At 38.5% G+C, this 15,887-nt stretch overlaps 1 protein-coding gene across 1 annotated transcript in view; it reads left to right on the forward strand.

Annotated features, from left to right (window-relative positions):
* Nucleotides 1–568: 568 nt before the first annotated feature.
* Nucleotides 569–15,887, forward strand: part of LOC125906190 (CD151 antigen-like) — a 35,753-nt gene continuing 20,434 nt past the window's right edge. Inside the window, exons 1-3 of the mRNA XM_049604656.1 lie at nucleotides 569–778; nucleotides 6,816–6,900; nucleotides 14,315–14,506. Coding sequence (XP_049460613.1) covers nucleotides 6,817–6,900; nucleotides 14,315–14,506 — 276 coding nt within the window. The 5' untranslated portion in view covers nucleotides 569–778; nucleotide 6,816. The remainder of the gene's footprint in view (nucleotides 779–6,815; nucleotides 6,901–14,314; nucleotides 14,507–15,887) is intronic.

The raw sequence follows: 15,887 nt of genomic DNA on the forward strand, positions 1-15,887 counted from the left end.
GGATTGCCACTGGTTGCAGAATTTGGGGCACATGATTGTCAGCACCTGGTGAGCTCAAAACAGGAGTCAATAGCAACAGCAAAAAAAAAAACAAAGAAAAAAAAAAAGCTGTTTGGCATTGGCAGGGAAGATTTGGCAAATTTTTCATGGGTGCAACCCACATACCCAGCTCTGCTGCTCATCCCACAAATGTATGTTCCTTACAATGTGGCACCATTTAAAAGGGAAATAAACAGGCCTTCCAGTGTTATAATAAGGTTTATTGCCAAGAAGCATTGTTACATCAAAAATAATCTACCAAACACAAATTTCTACCTCTTCCTGCACTGTCTCAGCATTTTGAAAAGGTTTGAGCTATAATTTAATAGATATTAGTTGACTTTCTTGGGACCGTATTAAACATCTGTAGATGCTGTAATATGCTGGTAATAATATTATGAACTGCTAGATTTGAAGATTTAAAAAATGCACATAAATCCCTCAACTTGCTTACTTACTTTTCCTCTTCTCTCCGTCTACATCTGCCTGCATCACAAAGCATCGCCCCGGGACAGAAAAAAAAGGCAGCCACAGTAAGGTGGCCCGGGGTGGAGTCAGCTCCAGCTCCTGCCTCAATCACTGCCTCAGCTCAGCACTTTGATTCCTGTGGCCTCCAGATCCACTCTGCTGACGGACAGGCCTCTATCAGAGGAAACTGGAATGAAAACAGACTCCTTATAGGAATATTTCAAACACATTTCATCGCTTTACATCGGCAGAGAATCAAAGAAAACGCCAGGTAAGTAGAAACAGGAAGTGCTCGGTGATGTTAGCTCCTCACTGCGGTGTCGCATTGAGACGAGGCAGCGTTGTCGTGTTTTTCCCAAACAACCGAAACGTTTAGTGGCTTTCTATAAATGCTCAGGTATCAGACAGGTTTTTATCATATTGCTGCTGTTTTTAAAAGTAGCCAGCCTTCATAAAATAGATGTTTGTGTGTCCGCACAGCAGCTCAGACGGCAGTGAAAGACCTAACAGTTAACTTTAGCGTTAGCTTACACCGGCGAAGAGATGCGCTGCAACGTCAGTTTAAATTCACATACAAACTATGTTTTTATGTAGCTGTGTGGTAATTTAGATTAATACACGATAGAGGCTACCCTTCGTTTTTAGTATGAGGTTTATAGATAGTTATTGTGATCTCAAACGTTTCAGAAAAAACACAAGAAGACGTTTAATTGCCAGTGGTTTTACAGTTGAGCCGTTGAAATGTTGAGCTAACTTCTAGGCAGTGCTAGCTAGGTAACATTCAGGTAACACTAGTACACCAAGGCTGCTAATAATAAGCTAATTTTAGTTATGTTCAGTGTAACTTCTACATGGCAGCTACCCAAACAACTGGTCACTATGCTACTGGTGTTTTCCAGGTAACTGCAGGTTAAATCCAGGAGGAAAGGTGTGATTAATATGGCTTTTAAATGACTCATTTTTACCATAACTTCACCTCTGTTTCTCAGGACAGATGAAAGGTTGTGTTCAGACTGGCAGCATAAATCTGACACCCACATTGAAACCAGATCATTTGGTTTTCCTGTCTGGACCACAGACTGTGGACTGACAAAAGAAGCCCGCGCCAACTTCAAAAAAAATAATGATAATAAAAGATTAAGCTTTAAATGGAAACCTATTTAAAACTATGACTTGTGTTTGTGACTTTTATTCAGGCCTTAGTCTGTTACCTAAACTGACCAGGAGGGCATGTGTGTGTCTATCACCTCAACTCAAAGGATACATTAAAAAAGGGTTTTGTAAATTTTAATAGAGGTGGGTGTACTGCTAGGCAGACGGGAAGGTAACTGAGGAGTTAATGTGTATACTCTCCTATATATTCCAATGGCTTTTTGGCTGATAGGTGCTGATACCTGCGTATTTTGTCTATTTGTTTAACCCATTTTTAATCAAACAACTGTTTTCCGTGCTGCTGTGTTTTTCCAGATAACTGTTGGTTAAATGTAGGAGATACAGTGTGATTAATATGGCTTTAAAAGTGACTCATTTTAACTAGAACCTTTCAGGACTGATGAACGGTTGTGTTCAGACTGGCAGCACAAATCTGACACACTCACACTTTAATCAGATCATTTGTTTGTCCAAGTCTGGACCACAGGCTGTGAACTGACAGAAGTAGGTTTTTACAGCAGAGATAGCCCACCTCAACTTAAAAAATGCTAATAATAAAACATTAAGTTTTAAAGGGAAATATATTTCAAACATTAGACCTAGACTTTGGTTTGTGACTTTTATTCAGGCCTTTGATTATTATTAATTTGATCAGGAGGGGATCTGTTTGTTCACCACCTGAGCTCAAATGATATATTAGAGATATATAAGGGTTTTCTAAGTTTTAATAGCTCACGACAGTGGTGAGGTGGGTGTACTACTGGGTAGATAACTAAGGAGGAAATGAGTATACTATTCTAATGGCTTTTTGGCTGATAGGTGTGTATACTATAAATAGAAGTGGTGGGTATACCTGTGTATTTTTTATTTACTTAACCCATTTTTAACCAAACAACTGGGTACTTTGCTGCTGGTGTTTTTCCAGTGAACTGTAGGTTAAATGTAGGCGATACGGTGTGATTAATATGGCTTTAAAAGTGACTAATTTGAACTAGAACCTTTCAGGACAGATGAAAGGTTGTGTTCAGACTGGTGGCACAAATCTGACACACACATTGAAACCAGATCATTTGTTTTTCCAAGTCTGGACCACAGACTATGTTGACTGACAGAGGAAGCCCACCTCTTTAAACCCAGACAGAGAGACCAGTTCACAAAGCTTCAACTCTTTTTTTGAAGGTTAATCTGTATACCCTCCACTGCACCACTGGCTCAGATCTAAAGAAGATCCTTGTTGACTCTGATTAAAATGTTGTAGTGCAGGATGCTACTTATATTTTGTTTACTGCACTGGATTTCCAACACAGTCGTTCTCCAAGACTTCAGTGCAGAAGTGACATTATGGCAAATCAGATGATCCAGTTGCAGATGTTGTACATAGTACAATTTAAATGAAATATTGAGCGTCTCGTCTCTGTATGGCTGCTCAAATTAAATGCAAACATAAGTGTGCGGACACACATTGTATTACATCTCAAGTCAAAATATAGGATTTTCCTGTGGTCTGAAGATATTGAAATTATTTAAAGTAGGGAAGCAACTAAAATTGTTTCCATTAAAAATTATTCTTTGGATTATTGTCTCAATTTAATTGCTTTGTCTATAATATGAAAGAAGGCAGTGAATAATGTCCATAGTTTTCCAGAGTCCAAGATAACATCCTCAGATGTCTCCATTTCTGCAACCAGTGGTCCCATATCCCAAAATATTCAGTTTACAATTAAAGAGAAACAAGAAAACCAGCAATTAATTATGCAGAAGCTAGAACCAGACTCAGAATGATTAATTGGTTATCAAAATAGTTGTCAATTAATTATGAGCATCCTGGAAATGCTTCAAGCATCAGTACACTGCTTCTGGTGATGTCTCATTTTAAAGGTCCAGTGTGTAGGATTTAGGGGGATATAATCACAGAAATGGAATAAAATATAATAAGTCTGTTTTCTTTATTGGATTATCACCTTCAAAATAAGAATCATTATGTGTTTACTTAAAATGAATGGTTTATATCTACATAAGGAGCATCACCATGTTTCATCGGACAAATGAGACACTGGCTTGAGAAAGGGCCGTTCGCATTTTTGCGTTGGCCAACATTATTAGCAGCCCATCTGCGATAAGATGAACAGCATAGGAAAAACACAGATTTTTATTGTGAAACTACTGTGTTCTGTGTTCTTATAGTTTAAAATCACAGGGTCTTTTTGTTTTGGGGAGAAAGAGACCTCTGCGGATAATTTGGCTCCCTGTAAAAATCTACTGAACAATGAACACTGAAGGAAACTGAATAGGGAGTTCATGCCTGGCACATCAGAGAAACTTCAGCTGGTTGTAATATGTAATCCTCACCGCTAATGCCACTAAATCCAGCATCACACTGCTCCGTTAAACTCAAGGTGTATTGCCAGTATTACGTAAAACAATGACAATGTGTAGACACAGGTGCTTTAGATAAACATTCTAGCCCTCTTCCAAGTTATTTCACCGCTGTAGTCTCCTAGACGAGACAGTAATTTTCTTACGAAATGCAATTTGTGGTGAGTGTCAGACAGGTGACATACCTCAGCTTTATTTACCAGGCAACAGTAAACTTTAATGTGCCCTTGAGTAAAGATATCACGTCCTGAAACAAACAAAAGCTAATAAGATGCATAATTTTGAAACGCAGCCGTTCTCCAAAGCTAGACCCTCCACACAGAAGGGACATTTCTTTTGTATTGTAAAAGACTTTAAACAGTAAACTCTCTGTATTGACTCAGTTGTTTCCGAACCGGCTCTAAACTGAAATTAAGGAGTTGTCAGTTCAGCCTTGTTTGAATTTAATTAACAAGATCACGTTAAGTGGTCCCACGATAACAGATGGTCACCAGACAGAGCCCAGACACACTCGCTCATTCATGCAGTGCACTCATGTGCATTGACAGTGGTGGATGTGGGTGTGGGGGGGAGCGGGAGGGGAAGGCGAGCTTGATAAGAGGCAGTCAGAGGAGGGCGAGTCTGGGCTTGACTGGCAAGTAAGCCAAGAAAATTGTGGGGTTAAAAAAAAGGATGTGAGACTTGGGGAACAAAGATTACATGAAGGCAGCAAGTAGTAAGTCTTGTTCTGTGATTGGAATCTATAAATCTTGCAAACATCACAATCCACAGTCGTGTTTAGCATTAAAACATTGTCAGATTTTAAAACGGTATCAATTACAGCGGTTTAAATACAGAGATCGTTTGGATAAGCTTCAATCTGATTTAACTGTGACATTTTTAACCTTTCAACGCAAGTACAAGTAATAATTTTTATTAAATTTATTGATTGATGAAACACACCCTGCTGAAAATATTAATTTGCCTTTACAAGAAGATGCTTTTGCTTCTCGAAGCGTTGGATGTTGGGAGCAGGCACCAGGGAAGCGGGTGGTTATAATTTCCAGCCTTTGGCCGACTCTCGTCTCCCACTCAGTGCTTAGTCATGGATCTCTCTGCATACACATGTAATAACTCAGCTCACTGATTCTGCCTACACTGCTGATCTAATGCTTACTCCCCCATGCTCTGCATTAGCCCTGTAACATCTCATTTGTTAAAAGCACCTCGCCATAAAAAGGAAGGTTGGCTTTTATTTCAAGATCTAATTCTGTATCCTCTGTGCCAACTACTAGCCTGCATTGTACTTTAATTATTTGTTCTAGAGTTGTGGGGGGGTATAATTGAGCTATCATTCAATTCAGAGTTGCATCAATTAGTGAATGAACTGATTAAATTTGCAACCATTTTCTTTATTGATTAGAAGTTTCGGTTATTTTTAAGCAAAAATGCCAAATGTTCTCTGGTTTCAGCTTCTCACATATGAGGGGTTTGTTGCTTCTCTTTGTCATATGATAATAAATTGAATATATTTGGGTTTTGGAGTGTCACTCGGACAAATAAAGCAAAATGAGGCCATCACCATGGACTCTGAGAAGTTATCACTACCACTTTTCACTGTTGTATGCCTCCACAACAACAATGGCCATGTCCGGAAGCATTCTTTATCTATTTTTCCCATTCTCGTGAATACGGTGTGTCAAGAATGCGTTATGGGAGTTTCTTAAAGGTTGGCACAAATGTTCACTTGGACTCAAGGACAAACTGATGAGATTTTGGTGGTCAAAGGTCACTATGACCTCAGCCAGCATATTTTGAACATAACTCAAGAATTTATATGCTAATTATGACAACATTTTACACAAATGTCTAATGAAATAAAATGATCAAGTGATGGAAGTCAAAGGTCAGCTTTACTGTGACATCATGTTTTGTAAGGACACGTTTTGGATTCACTTTGAAACTGGTGATTGTATAGATCTTGTGTACTGCTGGGTTGAAGATGTGCGTGAAACGTCCATGTAAATGCAGCAACATTTATATTACAAGCATTGTCCACTGTTTTTGCTGCATATAGGTCTGGACAATAGTGGATGTAAACTGTACCTGTAACTTGACTGGTTGTTGAAGGCATACAACTGCAAGGTGGTAATTCTAGTTTTGTAAACATTTCATAATAAATTAATCATTAGTTGCAGCCCTAGTTCAGTTTGATATCTTGACTTTATGACCTTCAACAAACTAGTTACTTTGAAACATAACCAGTTATCTGGCAATTAAATGTCAATACTTTTTTAATACTGACCAAAATGTGTCAATTGCACTGGGTATCAAAAACCAATGAGGGCTGTAAGCTGGCATCAAATGCTCTCTGTGATTAGCACTTCATTTTTTTCATCAATTTTTGTTAAGCTAATTTTACAAATTTTATGAAGTGTTGTATGTAGGCAATATTTTTGTGCAGCTTCTCGTGTTTAGATAATTATTTTTACTTCCTGTGTTGAATGAAAAAAAGAAAACATTCTCAAAGTAAGGTTTCAAAGAAAGTTTTCAATCTTCATATTGGGACTGGCCTTAAACAAATTACAACCATACCTAATGCTAACACAAATGAATACAAGACACAGATCCAGCTAGCAAAAGAGTCATGTTTGTCACAGTCATTTTTACCAACACATTTCTCTGTGAGAAAGCTGAAGATTTAAGTTTTTGATCACAGATTGTATCGGCTGTGTTGACTGAAAATGGCTCATACTGTTTGTAATTGTCATAACTGACTTAAAATCTGCTGTCTTTTGCAGCATGGGGGTCTACGAGGAGAAAAAGGAAACATGTGGGACCATCTGCCTGAAATACCTCCTGTTTACTTTCAACTTTCTCTTTTGGGTAAGTTTCCACTCGGGTGCAGTTGAGCCTGCACAAGGGATTTAATTACACATGTGCTTGTGTTGGTCTGAAGTGGCTCTCAAGCACCTGCATGCTTTCCAAAACGCAGGCGTGTCTTAAGACATTTATGATCAGGATGTGTAACTCATCATACAGTCTCTTTTGTCTGTTGATTTGGACATCATTTTTATTGGTTGTAATAAAATTATACTCACAAACAGTAAAATAATTTACCAGTGAGTGTGAGTATGAGTATGCATGACAGTTTAGAGACCTGGTATAACTTTGACCTTTTGTACTTGCTGCTGTAGTTTTACTCTCATACAGATTTCCTGTGGCATTTCAGAAGCACTCGCTCTGAGTTTTACTTCCAAATAAAGTGGTTTAGATATTCAGCAAAGTTTTTTACAAAAACTTTGTTTTATCCGTGTTTACACCCATTCATTTATCTCAGGGGTTGAATAGTGAAGCCAATGTGGACGTGCCTTAAACCTGCATTCTTTCTATTGGCCAGCAGGGGCAACTCCCCTGGTTGCAAGAAGAAGTCAGATCGTATAAATATAGAGAATGACCCTGCTTCGCTCTTGATTTATTATCTCAGTACACATTTTCCTCATGAGGTCATGGGCTCAGTTTCTAGTTTCAAATCTTCTTCAATACAGCATGATGTTCAGTTTGTAAATTGATAAAGCAGGGGATGCTTCAGGGTTGGGCTAAACGATATGGCTCTAAAATAATATCACGATATTTCAGGGTATTTTGCGATAATATTCTTGACGATATGACAAATTAGTAAAAAATAATAATAATTTAAGAACATAGAATTGCAACAAAATAAGTTATATAGTTATAGTAGGCAGTTTGCCTTCACATATTCAGTTTTTGTTGAGCTGTGAGTGTCACATAGGTTTACATTACCAACGGTTTATGACAAAATCACTTGACGACACAGACTCTCATGAGAGAGGAGAGGGAGAGACGCTGTGCTGCTGCCAGAGGAGCTGCTGAATGAGTTCCCTCTGAGCAGTAAGTCACTAAAAGAGTCTGAGAAGTCCAGGGCTGTTCATAAAATATTCAGGATGCCACAGTTTATTCCACACTATTGAAACTGCTCCTGTTTTTGGAACCACTGCGGAGTCGGTAATAATTTTGCTTTCAGCCATGCTTGTTGTTGCTGTGGGTGTCAATATGTCAATAAGTCGAAATATGGCAAGTATATATTAAAAATTATACCAGTGTTATCATGAACGAGATGATATGGCAACACCCCTACTTAGGGTCTGGTTACCGTGTTATTGACAAGCTGCTTCCACAATGGCGTCCTCAGGTTCTCAGTCAGATGCCCCACCCTCTTTTTGAAATATGCTCACTTCTGGTCCCAAAAAAAACAAGATGGCAGCGGCCTAAATGCCAGACTCAAAGCCTCAAAACTGTAGTCTGCATGGTGGCTATGTCCACTTCTTTTATATAGTCTGTGTTTACAACCTTTCTGTAATCTGTTGACTGGGTGTCAAATCATTATAGAGATTTTGTTGTGGTTCCACATCTCAGCAGTTGCTTTGGGTGTTTTATTATGCCGGACAACTGAATGATGGTCAGAACTATCAAAGTAAAACACAAATGGTAAACCAGATTTTCCTTTTAAACTGTGTGGTATCGGCCATCGAGGTGGGTCAGATTGGTTTTAAGTCTAAAATTAGCCCCCCTCATTTGACTGGCATGAAATTATTAATTTTTCAGGCACTTTTCCTCTCAACTTTCCATTCGTATGATTTCACAAAGACATACCTAACCAATAATATTTCATGAATGTAGATCATAGATAAAGTTTGTGGATTGTCTGAGATGTTGACTGTGTTGAAAATATTATCCAGAAAAACATTTTTACCTCGTTTCCATACCTGTTTGTCTGTGTTGATGTGAGGTGTCTGCAGCACTCTACAGTGTTGGCAGTGCTTCTGATGTGTCAATTGCTTAAATCCATAAAAACAAATCCGTCTAACTGGTGTTAAAAGAAAGAAGCCAGGGGGATCAACGCAGAGGTCTTGATCATTTATCAGAGCCTAAACAAGCCAAACTGTGATATTGATTCAAGTAGTGCGCAGGGCTATTTATGCCTAAATGGTCTGGTTATTGTTCTTATCTAGTATTGTTCTTATTTGCACTATGGTCCCGCAACTGATTTAATATAATTTTAACTGGTTTACTGGTGTTTTTATTTGACCTCTGTATTTATTTGTTTTATATGCACTCACTTCTACTTTGAGATAGGCCAGTGCAATACCTGTAGTTCCCTTGTTTGTAACCTTACAAACAAGGCAAATGGTTGCACTACTCTTGGAACAGTAGTCTGCAACTGTAACACACTCAGCGCACTATGTTGGCAACTTGTCTGTGTTGATTGTATGTATGTATGTATGTGAATATTGCAGCTGTTTGCACTATACTGCCCAAGACAAATTTCCCTTGCGGGACAATAAAGTTTATCTTATCTTTTCTTATCGTAGAAACTATTCAGACAACACAGCCAAACCAAATCCTGATAAAGATAATGAGATAATATTTCTAGTTATAAAATGAAGTGTTTTTCTTTTACAACAGTAATACACACGCTCGCAATAATGTCCTTGTGATGACATGAGAAGTGTTCTTTTTACGTGGCGTAAATAGGAAGAATTAGCAGATGATGTTCTTTCTGAACCTTTCTACAAAGCCTTCCTTTTTCAGGCAGCAGATGAATGCCTGCTGCTATTTAAGTTCATGGAATCAAAGCCAAGTTGCATACTTTTACAGAAGACACAGAAGATGCATTCAAAGCCTTATTCCCCCAAAACTTTCCAGTATCAAGAACGTGGTGTTTGGGAGAAAAGCACTACAAATCAGCGCTTCTGTAATTTGGATGTGCTTTGTGAAAGAGTCAAACATCAGCGCAGCACCAAAGGAAGAGTTTCTTACTCATTCTCACTCGCAGTTCTGCCCATATGTGATAATCATCTGTCTGCCAAAGAATCGGATCCCTCTCAAATTGGCAGACAAACAACACTGAGCCAGTGTTACAAGCCTATGGAAATTTCAGGATATTGTAGTTATTTCCTTGTGATTATTAAATTTTAAAAAATCCTTGAGTGAAGCTACATGAACCACAGTTATTGAAAGTAAAGAGAATTTCTGAACTCCAGATGCCGAAATGAACACACCCCAGCACTATATTAAAAGTGTTTTGTTGAATGGCAGCTGTCCATTTACCTCAGGAGTACCATATGTCCCTTTTTCTATTGATGTTCTGTTGGTGTGATTGAATTTTGAGTCAAGACACCAAATTGAGTAAAAAAAAGAATCAGTGCTGAGGCATTACAGGTGTTACAGCAGGATGAGATGGATTTTTGTTTGTCTGCCTTTTGTGTCTGCGGCTTATGTCGGCAGCGACAAGGATGTTTTTCTTTGTGTTAGCTGGCTCGACAATCCCTAAAAACCTTGGTCAGAGATAACAAGTGGCACAAAGGTGGTCTTCAACTTGCTGCGTTAATCCAGGTTTTCTTCTTCGGGCTTGATGTAAGTTCCAATAAAGCGAGTCAAGCAACACATTCAGCATCATTTGACCCTTAAAGTGATCGATGCCTGTGCTGCATCCTTTTACCTTAAAGAACATTTTAAAATTCTTACAGTAAAAAGCAACACTGTTGCTTCAAGTAAGGCCAGACAGTAGCACTCACGAAATTAGTAATTGTGTGAATTCACAAGTTGCACCCTGTTAATTTTACCACTCCCTTTATTTCTAACATGACACTCTAACATTATAGCCTGCACCTCTTAAACTTTAAACTTGATGCAACAGATGTGTTTGCACAATCAAGTTTTTGACCAAATCAAAGTAAAATGAATGTTATTGATTGAATATGATCTGTGGGAAATACATCAGTTTTCTAATTGGTGTAATATAGCAGTGTAAAAGTCCAAGCTCAAAACCTACTTTTATGGTGTCTCTTAATGTGTGAGCTGTGTACCTGACAGTAATGTTGCCTCTCGTGTGTGTTTTTAGCGTTTTATTCCCTTTGTACAGCACTTTGGTCAGCGTGAGTTGCTCTTAATTGTGCTTCATAAAAAAAGTTTTGTTCAGTTGAGTAAAATGGATTTCAGCAAATCAGGACAAAGCATAAAAACATAATGTAAAGAATCTATATTGCTCATATATCAACTATTAACTATATAGTGACACCGTTTCCATAGGAGTTGATTAAAAAGGCCATTGTTAGCCGATTTTAAGTTGAAACTCGGAACAAAAACTGGTCCCAACGCGGTTAGCCACTGATCTTGCTTTGTGTACGCCCCTCTAGTGGTGCATTTAAAAGCACAGTCAAGGATTTGTTTGGCCATGTTGACTTTGGGTTCATGAACTTATCAACACTAATAAGTAAAACGCTATTGTAAAAATGTAGTTTGGGTTCTTTCAGTGTTTTCATTTGAAGTAGGTCATTAGATATTCCTCTGTTTGAGGTTGAAATAATTTGCTGTATTGGGATTAATGAAACATTTTCAGACCACAGTCTACATCTCTGACATTTCACCAGCAGCTACGTTCAAGATAAGGTTGACTTGAAGATGGAAAATAAACATGACTGGCAATCAAAGCCATATCTGCGTAAACAAACCTTGTAATCTGGAAGGCCAAGGAGATAACTTTATGTTAACACTACACAACACAAAGCATTCATACTGGCAGCAATGGTTTTGATAATGGATATCATTGTGGCGCCAATTACAATGCATCAAAAGTTTCGAATAAAATGCAAAAAAAAATGAAATGCAAATGTGTATTTTTTACGTTCTTATCTCATTTAACCTTTATCTTTTGTTATTTTAGTTAGCCTATAGGTTTTAGTTTTGATGCATTTTATGTCTGTTTTAGATCATTCTTAACTAGCTACTAACTCAATTTTATGAGCTAAATAGCTTTTTGTTTATTGGTTCTTTTTATACCTTTTATCCTATCTTACTGTTTTAGTCTCCTCATGGGGGGTTGGGTTTTCTCTTTTCTTTTTGTTTTCTGTTTTGTTGTTGTTGGATCTTTGCCTCTGTGAGGCACTTTGTGTTACTGCTGTATGAAAAGTGCCATATAAATAAAGTTGATTTGATTTGATTTGATGAAGGCACAGATGTCGTGCATTCACTGTATTTATTCTAATTCATTTCAGTAGCTCTTGTGAATGGGCATATGCGCCGACACAACATCACACATTCACTTCAGGGTCCATTAGATCTATTTGTGTCTCAGTTTTTACCTGTTGAAGCCACTAGAGGTCGCCAAAGTTTGTACTTCTGTTGTGCAGCTTTCAATTAGACTTGGACAAGATTCACTAATTCCTGTGGTTCATTGAGTTTTAACAGCAGGTGAAGCTACAGCAAGTATCATGTTCAACACAGGAAGTGATTACTGCAAAGACAAAAACCCAATTCTGCTTCTTTTGTGGTTTACTGGGCTGGGATCTTTTCTGTGGGTAGCAAGATGATTTTTGAAAAGTTGTGAGATGCTTTGCTCTATGTATGCTTTTGAAAATATATTGTTTATATTGTTTTATGTGGGTAAAATGATGAATATTCTCTTGAAAGCATCTTAAAGGGAAACACATATTTTGATCTCACTAGCAACTGGTTACAGGAGGCCTTACGTAGCTTTTGATTCAAGTGGTCATGAGCAAAAACATTGAGAATCCCTGACTCGTATTATTAGGTAGTGTTCTGAACTGCACCTATAAACTGCACCTGTAAGGACTGAAAGAAAAATCCTGAAATAAATAGCATATAAAGCATTGGTACAGAAGGTACTGCAGCTAATTCCTGCCAATTAAAAAAAGCACTATGGTTACTTTTTAAAATAGTAATGGCAAGTAAAGAGTGTTGATTAAAGCATCTTGTTTAGCCCTGTTGTGTGTGTTTACCAGCCACACTGTCTCTGGGTGTGGTACAGTCTGAAGCCATCGTCTTCCCTTCTTGTAAATTAAATCTAAATTAGGCCGGCTGTTAGATTGAAGGCTTTGGCACAGTGACAGATCTCTGTTGCAGTGCTGCTCCATCTGCTGACTCGGCACAGTGATATCTTACTGATTTAATTTTCCTCATGTTTTCATCAACCATTATCTTTGATAACGCTGAAGATGTCAGACTGTGACAGTCGTTATTTTCTGGATGGAAGCACTGGTTTTTATGCTGGTTTAGTCCATCCTGTGGGTTTAAGGATTCTGTTGATTTTCATAGTTCCTCAGACTTTAAACTCAGAACCCTTTTAAAAATGTCTATTCCTCAACCAAAAAGTAGAAAAAGAATAATGTTCAGGGCCGCAGTTAACAATCATGTAATTTATAGAAACGAATCTGCCAGTTATTGTCTCAATGAATTGTCCAGAGTATGAAATGTAAAAGAAACATTTAAAAATTTGTGAGGAAAAAAAAAAATGCTTTTGAGGTGAAATGCTCAGTATATTCACGCTTATTTTCAGGTCCTTATTATCATTTTGTCAGCAGCAGTGTCAGCAGCACACAGTCCAGCCCCGACCCGCTCCTCTGCACTCCGGTGGTGGGGAATGTGATAATAAGCCAGCTCTAATGAAATACTGAGTGGAATTTAATTTGAGATTTAAGGTGACACATCTTTCACAATTAAAAGGTGCTTATGGAAAAGTTATGGTACACTGGCACAAACAAAATATCACCGCTGTGTTTAATTGTTTATGAAGTGGATCTATAGAAACGTGTGAGATAAATTTAAACGTGTGAGAAGTTATTATACATATAATGATTCCTCACATCTAATCTTCCCAATCTGGCTTCAGTTCACCACCTCACCATCTGTGTTGCCTGTTTCCCCTGTCTCCAGTATATCCCCCTAAATTCTACACAAGACCTTTAAAATTACCGTAATATTTGACAAAGAAAAGCATCTCTCATTAGAAGCTAAAACCAGAGAATATTTGGCATTTTTCTTGAAAAATAACTGAAACAATTAAGTAATTATCATGACAGTTGATTACATTACTGTCAACTGACTAATTGCTGCAGCTAAATTTCATGTTTTCATCAAACGTGTCACAGGAGTAGTGACAGCCCTGGATTACTGACCTGAGCAGCTCCATTCGGCTCATTCACAAATATCTGCCACCATAGACTGATTCAAGATTAGATTATCTCGTGTGGCAGTGATGGCTCGTTTGTATCAGGTCACAGTCAACCCCTGGCAGGCATTTACTTCTTCTTCATCACGTTGAAGCCGACTCGGGTTATAAATAAGTCAAACCTCTTTGTCACTCTCAGGTTTTGTCTCCTCGGTGTTGTACTTTGTGCCGTCTTGGGGGCCAGAGTCTCAGTCCTTTTGTACCGGTCACTGCCTGAGATCAGACTCTAACCATGTAATCTTCTCCCAGTTGGCAGGGGGCGTTGTGATGGCAGTGGGCGTTTGGACCTTGGTGGAGAAGAGCGACTACATCAGCCTTCTCTCCTCCAAGACCTACGCTGCCTCCGCCTACATACTGGTCCTGGCTGGAGCCATCGTCATGGTAACAGGCGTGCTGGGCTGCTGTGCCACCTTCAGGGAGCAGAGGAAGCTACTGCGAGTGGTAAGAGATCACGTCAGGCAAGAGATATAATAGAAGCTGCACGCTTTGGCAAAATGTTAAAGTGTGTGAAACAGAAATCACTTGTTCTCTGCAACCTGAACACAAACAGTGGGATAATAAGAGTTTGTTACATATGCATATTTGTTTTTCTGATTTTTTTAAAAAAAAAAATTTTCCTGCGACCACCACCCCTTTTTGGAGGACAACTTTATTTTCATGACCAATTGTATTTTCAAATATAGTTGGAAATGAACCCAAAAATAATGTTGGAAGATAAAAATAAAAGATGTAACAACATACTCACTATTCATGAAAATGAACAGCAGTCTTTAGATTTTGATTGGTGTGAGTTAACTTAATTGCCATTAATTATAATTATAGGAACTTGCCTTGGTGAACGGACAGCCTGGGCAACATTCAAGACAGCACACTAAATACTAAAACCATTATACAAAAAAATACATTTTAAAATCCACAGAATACCAAATTAAGCTGGAGACAAAGAACCCTTAAAGATATACTAGGCAGGATTTACTGGTTTAAAACAGTATATAGTTATAGTTATACAGAGGGGATCTTAAGGTGCTTTCACACCTAGAGTTGTGTCCTTTGGTCCAAATCAGGGACTTATTTTGTTCCAAAGTTGTCTAACTAGAGTTGGTTCGTGTTCTCACGGCAGCAAGCGGACCAGATCAAATGCCTTGTGTGAGAAAGCTGCTCTTGATTGGTCAGAATTTCCATGTGGGAAAAATCCAGGAAGTAAACAAAACGTTGAAGAAGAGTACACTTGCAAGATAAATGTGACACTTTCTAATGTCACAATGGAGGGACAACTACGCAGGTTGATTTTAGCGCTGCTCATCGTGGACTATATTGCTGTCATTGTTCATTTTAGTCAAACCATACAGTTTGAAAACGAGGCGCGGCTCCAACTAGAAAACAATGTTTTGATGCATTGGATGTGCTGAATGTGCATATTAAGGCAGTACAGGAGGAGGTGCACATTAATAATCCTCCAGGACTGTAACATGCTCATGTTTAACCCAAACAATGTGTCATGTGACTGCAGTTGGTTCACATCCAGGTCGAACACCTTCTCACCACAAACGAACCGCACCAGAGTTCGTTTGTAACCGGACTGAGACCACCTCTTCAAGAAGGTCTTGTTTCGTTGTTTTGGTGCACACCCGAATGCCATTGCTGTGTTCACACCTGCCCGAACGAACTGCACTCGGGGCAAACAAACTTGAGTTTGATTGAACCAAACAGGTCAGGTGTGAAAGCACCCTTAATTTCATTATGAGTGGCATTAAAATAGTCTTAGAAGCCCTAAATCTAACCTGCCTTTGGCTGTAGGGAACCTGAAAAAGATAGCGGCCAG

Source organism: Epinephelus fuscoguttatus, linkage group LG2 (assembly GCF_011397635.1).
Source record: "Epinephelus fuscoguttatus linkage group LG2, E.fuscoguttatus.final_Chr_v1".
Lineage (NCBI taxonomy): Eukaryota > Metazoa > Chordata > Actinopteri > Perciformes > Serranidae > Epinephelus > Epinephelus fuscoguttatus.